This window comes from Thunnus albacares, chromosome 20 (genome assembly GCF_914725855.1).
Source record: "Thunnus albacares chromosome 20, fThuAlb1.1, whole genome shotgun sequence".
Taxonomy (NCBI): domain Eukaryota; kingdom Metazoa; phylum Chordata; class Actinopteri; order Scombriformes; family Scombridae; genus Thunnus; species Thunnus albacares.
The window spans coordinates 2759032-2774062 of NC_058125.1; the positions used below are offsets into that span (position 1 = coordinate 2759032).

A 15031-nucleotide genomic window follows, 5' to 3' on the forward strand; every position below is an offset into this window, starting at 1 on the left:
TAGCTACTTATTTTGGTTTCACGTCCCACAACTTTACTGTTTTTTCCTCTAATCACCTTGTTTCCAGCTGTTTTCAGTGAAAAAGCTGTGAAAAAACTACTGCACACTACCCGCTCAGCACCAAACAGCAGACAGACAAAGTTAGCAACTAGCTGGTGAACATAGTGGAGCATTTAGCAGCTGATGGGCCTGATATTTTTCTCAGGAGTGGGTAGAAACCAAATCAGAACTAAAAGGAGAGTGAATATTTGACTTCTATTTATGAAACTGAAACAAACTACAAATTAAACAGACTCCAAATTAATGCTAATGTTGCTCTGTATCTGCTGGATGTGTAGCCTAAATACGCAACTGACGTTTGCTACGTCAGCATTGTGTTTACAGCTTATTCTGCTGCCCCCAAGTGGCCAAAAATGCAGGTTTAATGTACGATTTTATCAATTATGTTACGTTTTAAATGAAAAAGATTGCAAAGCATTAGGGCATTAAACTTTCAGTCCTCCATCCATTTTTGTCTTTGATTGACTTCTTTCGTCCTCTTCCTCCACCAGCCCATGGAGGTCTTTCCTATCCTGGAAAGCTTCGGGAATGCCAAAACCATCCTCAACAACAACTCCAGCCGCTTTGGCAAGTACCTCCATGTCCACATCCTCCAGTGAGTCCAAAAAATGATGTTAACCTTTTGCTGTTTTGTTGCTCCCCCAGATGTGATTGGTTACAACTGTTTTATTTGTTGACTGTCTCTCATCTTGGTTGACAGTGGGGTTGTTGTAGGGACCTCAATGTCTAAATACCTCCTTGAGAAGTCCAGGGTTGTCTTTCAGGTGAGAATGAGTGGGGTGTGCAGTGTGCTCAAAACAGACATCATGGAGGAGTTGATGATGTTCTATTTCAAACTTAATCAGGTTCAAACTGATTACAAGAGACATTAAACACCACAGCAAGTGTGTGAATATGACTGTGGGACAATTTATTGTGTAAATCATTGTTTGATCAGCTATTAGTATAGTACAGTATATCACACAACTTCTTGTTTTTCCTTGTAGGAAAACGTCTAAAGTTCCTTTTGGTTTGGTTGATTGCTTTGGCTTCTTGGAAAAAGAATGGAGGCTCATTAGAGGCTCAGTTTTCTCAGCTTGATACAGGACACTTCCACCTATAAAACTGATCACATGGCTTCTTGATTCTCAGTTTTTAGCCATTGCTGAGTGGCTCTGAGGATTTTAATGTAAGTCAGTTGGTCTGTCTACCACTTTGGTCCAGACTGAAATACCCAGTATTTGGTACAGATGTTCAAGATCCCCAGAGAATGAACCCTACGGACATTGGCGATCCCCTGACTTTTCACTTAGCATGCACCAGCAGGTCAAAGTTTTTGATTACCCAATGAAATATCTCTATTAGACAATTTGTAGTCATTCATGATCCTCAGAGGATGATTCTTAATGACTTTTGAGCACCCCTGACTTTTCCTCTTGCACCATGACTTTTTTTGGTTCAGAATGAAATAATTAATGATTATATCACATGATGAATTGTGATGACTTTAATGTTCCCTGACTTTTCATCTAGCATTGTCAAATTTTTAATTTGTCCAATACTTTGTTTTATGGCCAAATACGCACCTGCAAAACTAATAACATTCCAATCAGCCTCAGCTTTACTTTGGGTTTAGTGCTGATTAGCAAATGTTATCATGCTAACAAGCTAAACTAAGATGGTGACCATGGTAAACATGACCTGCTAAACATCAGAATTGTGAGCATGTTAGCATAGTTGTTAGCATTTAGCTCAACTGGGGAGCTCTACTGCATGTGTGAAAAAGTAGAGTTAAGCCTTTTGTGTCTCCAGAGGGAGCTGTGTGAAATCTGATAAATTGCCTCAAGTGATGTCACATGAGTCAGCATCGGTTGAGGCTGAAGACTACAAGTTTGAAATGAAAAAAATCTGAAAGAAGTGAGGTTACCAGACACTCAAATCTCTGAACCAAACTGTTGCCAGTTGAGTTGCATTGTGGGTAATATCTCTTGTTCTGCTGCATCAATTCTTTTTTTTTTTTTTTTTTTTTTTAGCAAAACTGTCCAATGTGAGTCTGACAGTGTTATAGGATTACAATGCTAAATCTGTGGAGTACTTTTTAAGTAAAGCCTCACAGAACCTCGCACAGCATGGCTGTTTACTATAGTCTTGTTTATTGACTTTTAGTGCTTTACTGGCATGGAGTGTAACACACAACCAAAATTTGAACATGGCTGTGTGTTTCATGATGTTTTTGTTCTTGGCAAACAGTCTTTGCTGTAAGTAGACGGTAATTAATCTGAAGTTATGAACCCAGCTGATTTCACTGTCGAGCTCTTGTCTTATTTCCTCTGTAGGCCAATGAAGAGAGGAACTACCATGTGTTCTATGAGCTGCTTGCAGGTATGAACGACTGGGACAAACAGGAGCTTTACCTGCAGGGAGCCGAGACCTATTACTACCTAAACCAAGTACATCACACATCAGTGAACACAGAACAATTTCCATCTGTGCTTTTCCCTTCCTTTTCACTCATTATACATGTTGTTCATGTTGTTTGCCTCCTGTAGGGTGGTGCCTGTGAGTTGAAGGGGAAGCAGGACAAACAAGACTTCCAGCTTTTGGTTCAGTGCTTTGAGATCATTGGTCTCCATGCTGACCAGATCTCCACCGTCTGGGCCATCCTCTCCTCCATCCTGCAACTCGGCAACATCTGCTTCAGCTCCTATGAGGTGTGTGTGAGAGAGAGTGAGAGTCAGACTTATCAGGCATTGGTATCAAACATCAGTCGGTGTTGTTGTTTCAGAGTGAGTCCTTCGAAGTGGCTCGTATCTTCAGTGAGGCTGAGGCCAGGAGGGTCGGCTCCTTGCTGCAGATTTCCTCTGAAGCGCTGCAGACCGTCATCACACACAGAGTCACAGTCAGCAACCTCTTAAGCATCTATCAATTAGTTATCATTCATATTCATGCATGTATCTGTACACACATTGATCAGCTTTCTTGTATGCAGGAGACAACCTACGACAGGATCTACTGCCCCCTGTCTGTGGAAAGTGCCATAGAATCCAGGTAAGAGAAGGGCGGGAGGGTCATCATCATTTCTCCAAATGATGCAGGCTGAATGTAAGCAGAGCAAACAGTCACAATCTTTTTAAACCATATAACATTTCATTGTTTCTGTTTGAAAAAGTTTTCTTCCATTTTTGATGATGTATTAAATCTGGTGATATTCCATAGAGCACCAAATGTAGATAAATCTGCCGCTGAAAACAATGCACAATAAATTTACTATCTATCTATCTATCTATCTATCTATCTATCTATCTATCTATCTATCTATCTATCTATCTATCTATCATATTACAGAGGAGTACAGAAGAGACCAAATCTTATCTTGTAGTCATAACTACAAAAAATTGAATATCTGCATGAAAGTATGTGACCATGACAGCATCTTTTGAACCAGCAGTTTAATTATGAAGATAATTTGGCTCATTAAAGTCAAACTACAATGGCATTATGAATTCACTCAGTTTGTAATTATTTTAGCTATGTGACTCAAATCATTTGTATTAGACTTACATATTACATTTGATAGAAAGGTGTCACAGGCTGAGCTGTGTAAACCTTGAAAGACAGAAAAACAGAATCAGTATGAATTAATTTATGCTTTTTTTACTTGTATATTTCTTAAAAAACAAAAAAAGAGAAGACAAATCAGCAAGTTGGTGTTGCATTATTCTAAAGCTGTGGGACTTGTGAGTGTGAGAGATTAAAAAAAATGTTCAAAATTGAAGCAGCAGATACTGATATTTCTTCTTTTATGGTTCAAGATCCCAAAACACTGGATCCTACATTTCCCACAATGCTGTTGATAGTGTCATTGTCCCTTGCTTCATGTCTTTTAAAGTTATCATCTCCAAGACCAATCCTACATTTTGTTTCAGACTGTTAAAGCTCCTCCAGAGCCACAGAAGAAATTATACAACTGTTTTCATACACTGAGTAGTGTTCTTCATGACAAAACTGATCTTGATGTATAAAATCAGTGGAGTGTCTGTTTAAAGGTTTGTGTTTCAGCTTCCTCCTCTCCTCTTCCTCTCTTACAGAGATGCCATTGCCAAAGCCTTGTATTCAGTGCTGTTTGACTGGTTACTGGAGCAGATCAATGACTGGCTGAGTCCCACAGAGATGGACAGCACTGTGGGCATAGTGGACATCTACGGGTTCGAGGTTGGTATCCAGCCTGTTCTGAGATTTGAAAAACAGAATTAAATAAGAATGTGCTTGTGGCATTAAATGGGACTTCTTCTGCAGGACCTGGGAGTGAACAGTTTTGAGCAGCTGTGTATCAACTTTGCCAATGAGCAGCTGCAGCACTTTGTCAACAAGGCGGTGATCTCTCAGGAGCAGGTCAGTGGGAAGTAGGATAGATACATGAAGATCAACTGACCTTTAGGGGATCACTCTCATAAAGTCGCCTTTTATAAAGTGTTTAAAAGTGGGTCAAGAGGAGTAACATAAAACTACATGAAGAATATGAGGAGTCAGCTTAAATTCAACTTCAGGCAGAGCCTTGGCCAAAATAACAAACCAATCAGTCCTGAGTAGAAATAAAACCACAATATTAAACTCAAAAACAGGAGAAAAGAATGAAACAAAAATGGCAGCCTCACAGAGCTTCCTTCTTAAATACAAAAAACATAAACAAAACAATAACTTAAGATGATGTATAGATTGTGAACTGAAATTTAACAGCACTACCCTTCTTACATGAACCTGGCAACAACATACACCAGCAGCTATGGACTAAATCCTGACAAGATAGCTCTCAGTACACAAATACTCTGAGTTGCAGGCAGCACAAAGTGGCCAAAATGCCCAGAAGTGCAGTTCCTCAGCTCTTATATAACCCCAGATGGACTGTGATTGGCTGCAGGTTGCCAAATTGTGACAAATCCCTCTGGTTCTTTATCTCTTGATCTTATCCTCTTCCAGCATGATTCTATGTTGCATCTTTAGTTTATCAGGAAGATCACTCAGATTTGCTGTTTGACCACTAATGTTCTGGAAAAGGGCTGTAGGGCATCCAGACGAAAATCCAATTATTACCAGCTCATTAATATTTACAGCTGCAGACTTGATAGATTGTTCTAAGTTAATAGCAACTGTATTTCTGGAGGAACAACAGTAACAGTGTACAGCTTCCTGGAATCTTATCGTCTTACATGTTGCAATGTTTGGTACCATGGTGCCTCTGTAGAGAGAGATACAACTAAAACCTGTTCTCATCAACCATATTTGGTATCCTGTGCAAGAGCTGTGTGCTGAGCCGATTGAATAAGTGTTGATTGTCAAGAAATAGTCCCAGCACGCTGTACATGTTTTAATACTCAACATAGTACAAAACAGAAATATTAAGCTGGGAGGACATTTGGGGATTTGTGTGTGTGTGTTTGTGTCCTGCAGGAGGAGTACAGTGTGGAACAGATCCAGTGGTACCCGATGCCACTCAAGGACTTCCACTCCTGTCTGGAGCTGATCTCCTCCAGGCCACATGGCATCCTCCGTATACTGGACGACCAGACCTGCCTCCCCCAGGTACACAAACGCACACATATCCAACAGAAAACACAGGTGCATACACTGGAAAAACCAAATGTGTGTGGCTGAGTTGATGACCCCATTACTTTGCCATGTATGTTGTGATCACACTTGAGTAGGCCATGGCTATTAATTCTGGAAGGTATCATTTGGTATGAAAGTAAAAATGTATAAATTGTGCAACTCTTGAGTGAACACTAGAAGCTACAAGCAGAGCTTTTATGTTAATTCTTTGTTATCACACAATGTTTCCATGTTGTTCTACATCTGACCTATAAATTAATCAAATAATCACTGTTCCTCTGTGTTTGTTCATCAGGCCACTGACCACACTTTCCTCCAGAAGTGCCACTACCACCATGGTAACAGCCCCTACTATGCCAAGCCCAAGAACCCACTGCCAGTCTTCACTGTCTATCACTATGCTGGAGCTGTCACCTATCAGGTATCAGGCACAGCATATACAGTATATATCTGTACAACATATTTATATCTGTATTTAAACATCTTTTTATCCTCTTTTTCCAGGTCCATAATTTCCTCAATAAGAATCACGACCAGTTCAGGACAGAAGTGGTGGAGCTTTTTGCCAGGAGTCGCTTAAAGGTGAAGCAACTACAATTAAGCACATACAGGGTGCTGCTAATGTCTTTATTATTATGTCTATTAACAATATTACATAATCAGATCACACAAGTTTGTGTATCAACCAATTAAACTTTACTTTAATAGCCTCTTTCATATAGGTTAATGCCATCGAGAGTGCTTTTACAAACCCAACTAAAAGATCATTTTACAAAATTATGGACAAGAGTTGAAGCAAGTTGCATGTTAATCAGGTTTTAATGTTCCCTGGAAACCCTGTGTTGTTTTTTAAGTTGTGCTGCGTTGAGCTTTCTCTAAGAGTTCTGTATGTCATAATTATGACTTAGCATCTCATCTTTTCTCTTAATTACATGATAAGAATCTTGTAGTTATGATATGTTTTCTCATAATAATGAGACACAGGTCTCTTAATTTTAGAATCTTTTCTTGTAATAATGGGATAAGGATCTTGAGGCTATGACATCTCTTTTCATATCTAAGAGACACACATCTTGTAATAATAACACCTTTCTCATAACTATAAGGTCATAAGTATTAGAAATGGATTTCATTCTTTCATCTTTTATTGTAATTAAATTATGAGATACAGACCTCAGAGTCATGGCATCTTTTCTTGTAATTTTTATTAATTTAACCTTTACTAACAAAGACGTCTCTTAAGATACATTGTCTCCTTTGCAAGAGAGACCTGGCCCAATGGCAGTGTAGGGTAGAATACAGTCCCATTAAAAAAACGTATATATGCATATGTCATTCTGTGTAAATGTTTTATTACTCATATCATTAGTAGTAATGTTCTAAATGATGAGAATAATCAGTTTTGAGGATATTTTATCTGCATAAATATGAGCTATTGGTCGCTCCAAAATCTAATCAGTAAAGGTTTACAAAATCACACATGCACACACATGAACTCACTGAAACAAGCAGATAAAAAGCCTGTTTCCTTTGTGCGGCCCTGTTTGTCAGATGGTGTCGGAGCTGTTCCGGAAGGTTCAGGACGGTTACATCCAGCAGAGAGAGCTGGGCTGGAGAGGAAAGGGCCTCCGCCAGCAGCCCTCTACTGCTGCCTCACATTTCCTACAGTCCCTGTCTGAACTCACCACCCGCCTGGAGAGGTACCAACACACTGACCGGGCTGGCTGTCATACAGCTGTCATTACCAATGCTGAGAGATCTCTAAGGAAGGAAGGCTTTTTTTTATCTTAACTCTTATTTCTATTTTATTTTATGTTTTGTGTTCTATGTTATTAATACTATAGTACTTTAATTTTCACTACGAATGAAAAGTTCAGTATTATTATTAATTTATATATTATTATATAAATGATATGTATATATGTATGATAATTAATGTTATTCTTTCTTGATGTCTTTTATGCTCTATGTAAAGCACTTTGAATGCCTTGTTGTTGAAATGTGCTATACAAATAAACTTGCCTTGCCTAATTACAAGAAAGCCAACAAGGGATACTATTTCGCTGCATGTGTTTAGAATCAAACAGCTGTGGTTTGTGGAGAATGTGGGTTTAGTAAATGTCATGGAAAGAAATATGAGAATTATTTGGTGTGAATCATCAGCCGAAAGCAGTTCTACAACAGACTTTACGAGATGACACGTTATACAGTTTCCTAAATACAGTCAACCACATGTATACCAGTCACTCTGTTGGTTAACTCTCGGTTCTTTTAAGATATTCCTTTCTTGACTTGCAGGCAGGTCTGAGGTTAAACCAGTTTCCTGATGAGTCACCTGTGTCTGTGTTTTTTCTCTTTAATCCCAGGTGCAAAACCACTTTTATCCGTTGTCTGAAGCCAAACTATGTCAAGGTAACACCAGATACTTTACATGATTAGCTAGTATCAGCCAGCAGTGTACAGTATAACCTTGTATCTCTTGCGTTCTTTGTCAGCTTCCTGGGATCTTTGATGTGGACTATGTGTCAGCTCAGCTGAGGCATGCTGGGATGCTGGAGACCATCCACATCAGGAAAGAGGGTTTCCCAGTCCGGATTCAGTACTCCCTCTTCATTGAGAGGTGCAGACCAACATACGCAGTGCTTGCCTGATCCATCATGACAAAAATATTTATTATGTTTTAACACCCTTTTTATCCTTTAAAGAAGGAGGTTTCCCATTGTTGTTCCCTTTTTCCTCTTGCTGTCTCTCCAAACTGCTGATCTGTTCCACCATTGGCTACAGATTTGAAGGATGTACAAAGTACTGAACTTCAACAATCTATGACTCGATTCAATGTAGCAAACATCCATCAGGATCTCAATCTCAATCCAACCCTAAACCTTCATATTCCACTCTACTTCCATTTGCACATTCCTGTGGAGGGTTCACCAAATTAAAGGATAAATCTGGTGATAAATCAACCATAGTCCCGTGAAAAGACAAATAGGGGGTTTCCACTGGAGGAAGAACCTTTTGAGGAACTATGGATCTAGAGAGAGTGTGAACGAATTGAGAGCACAGGAGGTGAAGCTACTTAGGGGAAGATTTACATCTTCAAACACAATTTTAAGTTCTTTCTGGCCTTTCTCTCAAATATGTGAACTTTTTTTCTTATTCATATTCTTTGTAGTGAGTATATACAAAATCATAGAGAGGTGAAGTTCAAATAAAAAGAGAAAACGTGACTATGTTATTTTTTGCCCTTGTGCAGACAAACCTGATTTACAGTATGTGTTGCGCCTCAAGCACTGCTGCCATTACTGTGATGTCACAGGGGAAGAGAAGACATTTCCACTGACGGTGAAAATGGAGATGTCTCGGTTAATCACAGTGGAGAGATAAATGTCGAAGTTCTTCAGTCTTAAAACACTAGTGTGAAATTGATAATGACACAGCCTTTGGGAAAAAATAACATGAACATAGCTTCTGTCTGACCTCCACAGTCTGGATGTGAAAGTGCTGTGTGGAGTCGCATATTAAACACAGCAGGAATGACTCGCTAGCTGCTAATTTTAATCATCAAATGCCATCATTTCTGTCATTGTAATCAAAAGAAAGGCATCATTAAAGTAAAATCTGAAACACATGATACTGTTAAAGTGGAATTTCAGCCAAGAAACTTAATGCTAGCACCAAGCTAACAGAGATCAGGAGGGTAGAGGCAGAGCCGTTTTTAGCAATTCCTGAGCGGTATGTTGGACCTTTGTTAGAATAATACTCAAATTAAGGACTTGATTATGAAAATAAAATTAATTCTATGGAGCACAGGTTTGTGGCTTCCAGATTTGGCTTTCACCCTCTCTCACTGTTTTTTTCAAAATGTTAGTTTGTTGTTGGAGCCACTGATAACAGCTCTGCCCAGAAAGACGTCTAGCTGTCTGTTAATACTGGACCAAATTACACTGAATTAGAGTTTTGTAGATTGTAACCTTTATTTTAAAGACATTTGATGACTATATTTTCTCCTGATAGCTGGTTCTACAAGATCTCCTCAACAGATATCTTGGCAAAAGCACGTTGAAAGTGAAATCCTTCAAATACATTACAGTTTTACACACAGATTTAGAAATGACTGGTGCCACCGCAGTAATATTGGCTTGTCTATTTGTACACTACAACCCAGATTTGAATATATGCAGGCTTCAGGCTCCAGGGGAACAAAGACAGATGAAGGTCTGCACACTGAAGCTCCCATAGATACAGTTTATTGAGACATCCACCAGTTTATCAACACTCTGCACCACCAAGGTTTATTTTTTAATGCCTTTAGCTCATCACGTTGTTCCTTAGACAGGTTGTTTCACATTTTATATTTCTTATTTTTACATAGTATGGTAGACACATCCCTTTCCACCAGTCCACAATATGTATCCTGAGATGGATTTCTGTATTTTGGAGGTATAGGCTGCAGGGGGTAATTACGACGACTAATAACCCCAATACTAAGGGTGTGATTTCATACACTCTGTATTCTGTGGACCACAGTCTTGTTACTTCCTCCATCCTCCAGGCTATCCAATCCTATCTTTAATCACACCAACCCCATGCTGCCTTCATGTACTGTCAGAATTATGCATGTGTGCATTGCTGACCTGACTTAAAGTTTTATATGATCCCTGATTTATGCATGCACCATAAATCAGTTACATTATTCAGCAGCCTGTGTTTCTGTTTGATAGGTATGGCGTGTTGCTGACCCAGCGCCCCAGCAAGGGGACAGACAGAGAGCATACAGTGGCTCTGTTGAAGATGGTTGATGCAGAGGAGGGACAGTACCAGCTGGGACTCACCAAGGTGCCAAACTGTTCATTCATGCCACTAATTAGTGAAGTAAATAAAGCTTTTAATCGATATGTCATCATGTGTGTGTGTTTGTTTGTTTTAGGTGTTCCTCAAGGAGCTTCTGTACCGGCAGCTGGAGGAGAAATGGAGCAGCACTCAAACTTGGGCTGCTGTCACCATCCAGAGGAACATCAGGGGCTTCCTCTGCAGGAGGAACTTCAGGTTCTTCAAACAGAAAGCCATCATCATCCAGAGCCACATCCGAGGACACCAGGCCAGGTATGGATACAGAGTGGAGGGAGACGAGAGAGAAGAGTCGATAAAAGCTGAGGCAAAATCTCTCCATCCAGGAGACAAAATGTAGTCATGATTCAAAACTTACAGATAGCTTTCCAAATGATCACCTCAGAGCATGAAGGCTCTCTGATGTGATTTTTGTATAAATGGTACTTAAATTCAAGTGTTTTCATTTTCAGTTGAAGAAGATATTGGATAAAAGAAAGAAACAAACAGAAAAATTAATTAAAGAAAGAATATCATTAAAGAAATAAATTAGAAGAAAAGAATTAAAGGAAGGAGAGAGAGAAGGAAGGAAGAAAAAGGAAACAATGCTGTTCAGTCTAAAAGATGCACGCGCAGTCACACAGTATCTATAGAGGCTAAAACATGACGCTGCCTCTGAGTTTCTTCTCATCATCTAAAGAATAAACACATAGTTGGTTTTCAGACACAGTCAACTGCGTTTAAATATCACAGTTAATTGGATATGCTACTGCAGTATATTGCTGTAATGCTTAGACTGCTAATAGCCCAATAGGTGGCAGTGGAGAACAGTTGAAACCCAGTTGTTGTTGCTGGCATGGAGGTACATGATCTTCCCTCTGACGCTATCAATTGTGAATGAGAACAGGAAGTGAGAACAGAAAGTATTTGTGATGAAACATCCCAATTATTTGTTAACTGGAATAATTAAGTTTCAACACTGGAAAGCAATTACACATCTGTGAAACAACATGTAACAATTTAAACATCCAAATAACATGGGATAATGTCCTTGCAAGCATTGCTCACCTGTTGGTCATCTAGTGAGTGCTTTTATTGGTCATCTAGTGAGTGCGTTTATCATTTGCACTACAACAGCTATTGATAACGAAGCAGGGTGGAGTACACAGCATAACATTCTTCAACAACTGTGAGGAAGACTGTGGAAATATTGGGTGTGTAGATCAACATTACATTTACAACATGGGTAGTCATCTGCTAGTAATCTGCTATGTGCGTGTGATTACACTTGGCAATCCGTATACTACACCTGCTGGGTCTCTGTTATCACACAAAGAAACATGAGCCTGCACACAATGTGCCAGCTATTCATGAGCGAGGCTAATCAGGCAAATATCATTTTAATTTATGGTGTGGTTGTTCACTTATGTAACTTAGATCCAATAACTGCACACTGTGCCACCAGTGGCAGAATTACTTTCACTTAGCAGCGCATTATCTATGCAGAACAAATTGAACATATGAAACATACACTAGATTGACTATGACATGTGAACACAATACTGATAGATGATATAGGAATTTAAAAATTGGATCCAATTACCGTCATGTATAACGATGGACCCCTATTTTATTAAAGGGTTGATATAGTTTATGGCATTCACAGCAACTATGTTTTGATTTTTTTTTTAGTTTATAATTCCTTATGTGCATGGCTATGTTTATTTACATCTGTGTTATATAAGCCTATTTATGGCTTTATTCTAGGTTATTCTTTGTTTATTTTGTCACAATAAGTAAATAACCTGTTGTGTTTCATTATTAATAATTCATAAGTTATAGTAAAACAATGCGCTCATTAGCTACATAGTCTAAAATGCTACTTTTCTCAGTGTTTATCATTAATTATAAGTCATGTTAAGATGCTGTACAGAATCTATCAAGTATTACAATACATTTTTAAATGTCCATTATGCCCATTAAAATGTATTAACGTTATTGCCATTATTCCCTGGCCAAAGAGGAAAACATTATAGCATTAGGAAAGATCAATTGCAGCCTGAACTTGAAACCAAACCTAAATTGGAATGAGGAATCAGACAAACACGCAAGCAACCCTGGACGTGGGACACTTGCTGCCATACACTGGTGCCAGGCACCAACTCACACACACAAAGGTTCAGAAGACAAGGATTGATTTCAGCCAATTAAGAAGAGGGATGATTAAGTGGCCATAATGTCAGATACCTGAGTGGGTTTATTGCCAAAGAACGTCAGGGAACCCCCTACTCTTTATGATAGACATCCTGAGTTCTTTAACAACAAGTGAGTCAGGACCTCAGTCTAACGTCTCATCCACATACAACCAAAGATGTAGTTTAGGTTGACTCATCACAACCTTTCATGTAAAATAAATGATATCGGTAGGCTACTGAATAAGACCACACACATAAAAGTCCAGATACTGTTGGGAATATATTCTAGCTCTTCAATAGCGGACTTCTAGTACTAGGACATCGAATGCTTGACAACAGAATGACTGGAATCATTTTTCAAGATGGATGGTCACAGGGGGAATCAAACTCCTAATTCTGGTGTTATTAGAGCAATTATAGAGCACTGTGTTCTCTACCACTGAGCTATACAGGACCACAACAAAACCACAAGAGTATTTGCAAGCTAATGGGGTCGGAAACATTGCATTTTGCCTATAGTTGATATAGATCATTGGAAAATAAAACATTGTTTTTCATCAACTTCTTTCATTTTAGGAATATTAGCAGACGCATTGTCCAGAGGAACTGTTGATTTTGTGATAGTAATTATGACTCAGTTTGCCTGAATATTTTAAATGACAAAGCAACACAAAACCCTTCCCACTGTGAAGTTAGAAGGACCAACAATATTTATAAACACCTTATTTTAATTTTGCTGGGCGTCTCAAGCAGAGGACGAGAGTGTACCCCACTATATATATAATATGTAATGGAACTCACTGTTGCCCACTAGTATTTCCAGAGCGGTGGACAACTGTGTTTCCAGTATAGTGTACAGTGGCTGCATGCTACATGGGAGCGCGCACCTTTCACAAAAAGTCAAATGCCCCCTGGTGGAATAGTGGTTAAAACACAATGAGCTTTCTTGATAGAAGTTCCATGTTAGGCATGTTGGTGTGTAGGCATGTAGGCGTTTGCTGCAGCAAACCAAATGTAAACATGCACTCCACTTACAACGCGTATCTATATGATACCTAGATATCTTTTTCAACTGGGGTGTATGTTGATGTGGCATTTACAGCTTGCCAAAGTAAACGTATATACGTACACATACACTTTAGCTGTAGCAGGTACGCGGTGAAAGGTACTGTGTGTTAGTTGCATAGACCGTAAAAAATATGGACTATGGTTTGTGAACTGCTGTTTGGTTTTGAAGCCTTGAGTTTAGCGATTTGACCATGGATGTATAAAGGGAACCCTTAAGAGAACCCTAACCCTTCTATTTATACATCCATGGATTTGACCGTCCGTCTCCATCTTGGATTCGGACAAGAGGGTGGAGTTGACCCTAGCACTAGCTGCTAGCTTGGTTAGCACGGTGCATTTACAGTCTATGGTTAACTCTAGTAATGCTAATGCTAATTTTCACTAGCGAAAAATAGGCCTAAAATCATTCAAACAAAATGTACTTCTCAGAAAAACTGAACAGCCGATTCCTTAGAGGGTCTTTTAGTACAACCAAACACTGAACAAGACTTTTTCAGATGACCAAAATGTTACAATTACAAATGTTTATTTCATAAACTGAAAACACACTGTGAAATAGCTGCAGCTACGCATTTACTCTGTAAATCTGGAGTTACGCCGTGGTTACGTTATGTAATCAACGTTGTAGCCGTGGTAGCGACTTGTCAAACACAAGATAATCACACCCTAAAGCATACTCTGCTTTATCATCTATTTTACTTTAAATGGGACCATATTTTACAAAACGGACATCATGCTGTATTGAAGAACACTTTAAACTAGTGATTGATACCATAAACTCATTAGGAAAATATTAACTGGGGTAATAAATAAAGTGAGAAGTAGGGTCATTTTCTCATAGATTTCCATACAATCAGATTTCTTTTTGCAACCAGTGAAGTCGCTCACTGCTAGTCATCAGAAAGAATGCACTTCCACATTGGCTTCACTTTTCAGACCGGGAGCTACCTGTTTTGTTAGTTGGCAGAATCATTTGACTCTTCATAGAAATGAGAATAGTGACTGATGTACAAATGTGGATGACTGTATGTTTGTGTATGACTGCCCCCTCTTGCCTTCTAGGAAGTACTACAAGCGTCTGAAGCAGTCCTTCACTCAGTTCTGGGCGGTGATGATGATAACCAGGAACACCATCAAGAGACGCCACTGGAGGAAGGTAGATATGAAAGAGAGACTGCAGAGTCCTTGGCTGGGTTTCTTGGCAACAACATATTTGCTGACTTTATTGTGCAATAAATCATTGCTCTATGTGCTGCTTAAGCAATAGCAGCAGCTTAACAGCATATGAGTTGTAA

General features: G+C 39.1%; 1 protein-coding gene across 1 annotated transcript in view; it reads left to right on the forward strand.

Annotated features, from left to right (window-relative positions):
* myo15b (myosin XVB) overlaps nt 1-15031 on the forward strand; it is a 41904-nt gene that overhangs the window by 632 nt on the left and 26241 nt on the right. Inside the window, exons 2-18 of the mRNA XM_044338446.1 lie at nt 552-655; nt 761-824; nt 2376-2489; nt 2589-2750; nt 2825-2938; nt 3029-3087; nt 4128-4251; nt 4336-4431; nt 5488-5619; nt 5942-6067; nt 6151-6228; nt 7198-7346; nt 8013-8058; nt 8142-8266; nt 10368-10482; nt 10574-10749; nt 14799-14892. Of these exons, the coding sequence (XP_044194381.1) occupies nt 552-655; nt 761-824; nt 2376-2489; nt 2589-2750; nt 2825-2938; nt 3029-3087; nt 4128-4251; nt 4336-4431; nt 5488-5619; nt 5942-6067; nt 6151-6228; nt 7198-7346; nt 8013-8058; nt 8142-8266; nt 10368-10482; nt 10574-10749; nt 14799-14892 (1878 nt within the window). The remainder of the gene's footprint in view (nt 1-551; nt 656-760; nt 825-2375; nt 2490-2588; nt 2751-2824; nt 2939-3028; nt 3088-4127; nt 4252-4335; nt 4432-5487; nt 5620-5941; nt 6068-6150; nt 6229-7197; nt 7347-8012; nt 8059-8141; nt 8267-10367; nt 10483-10573; nt 10750-14798; nt 14893-15031) is intronic.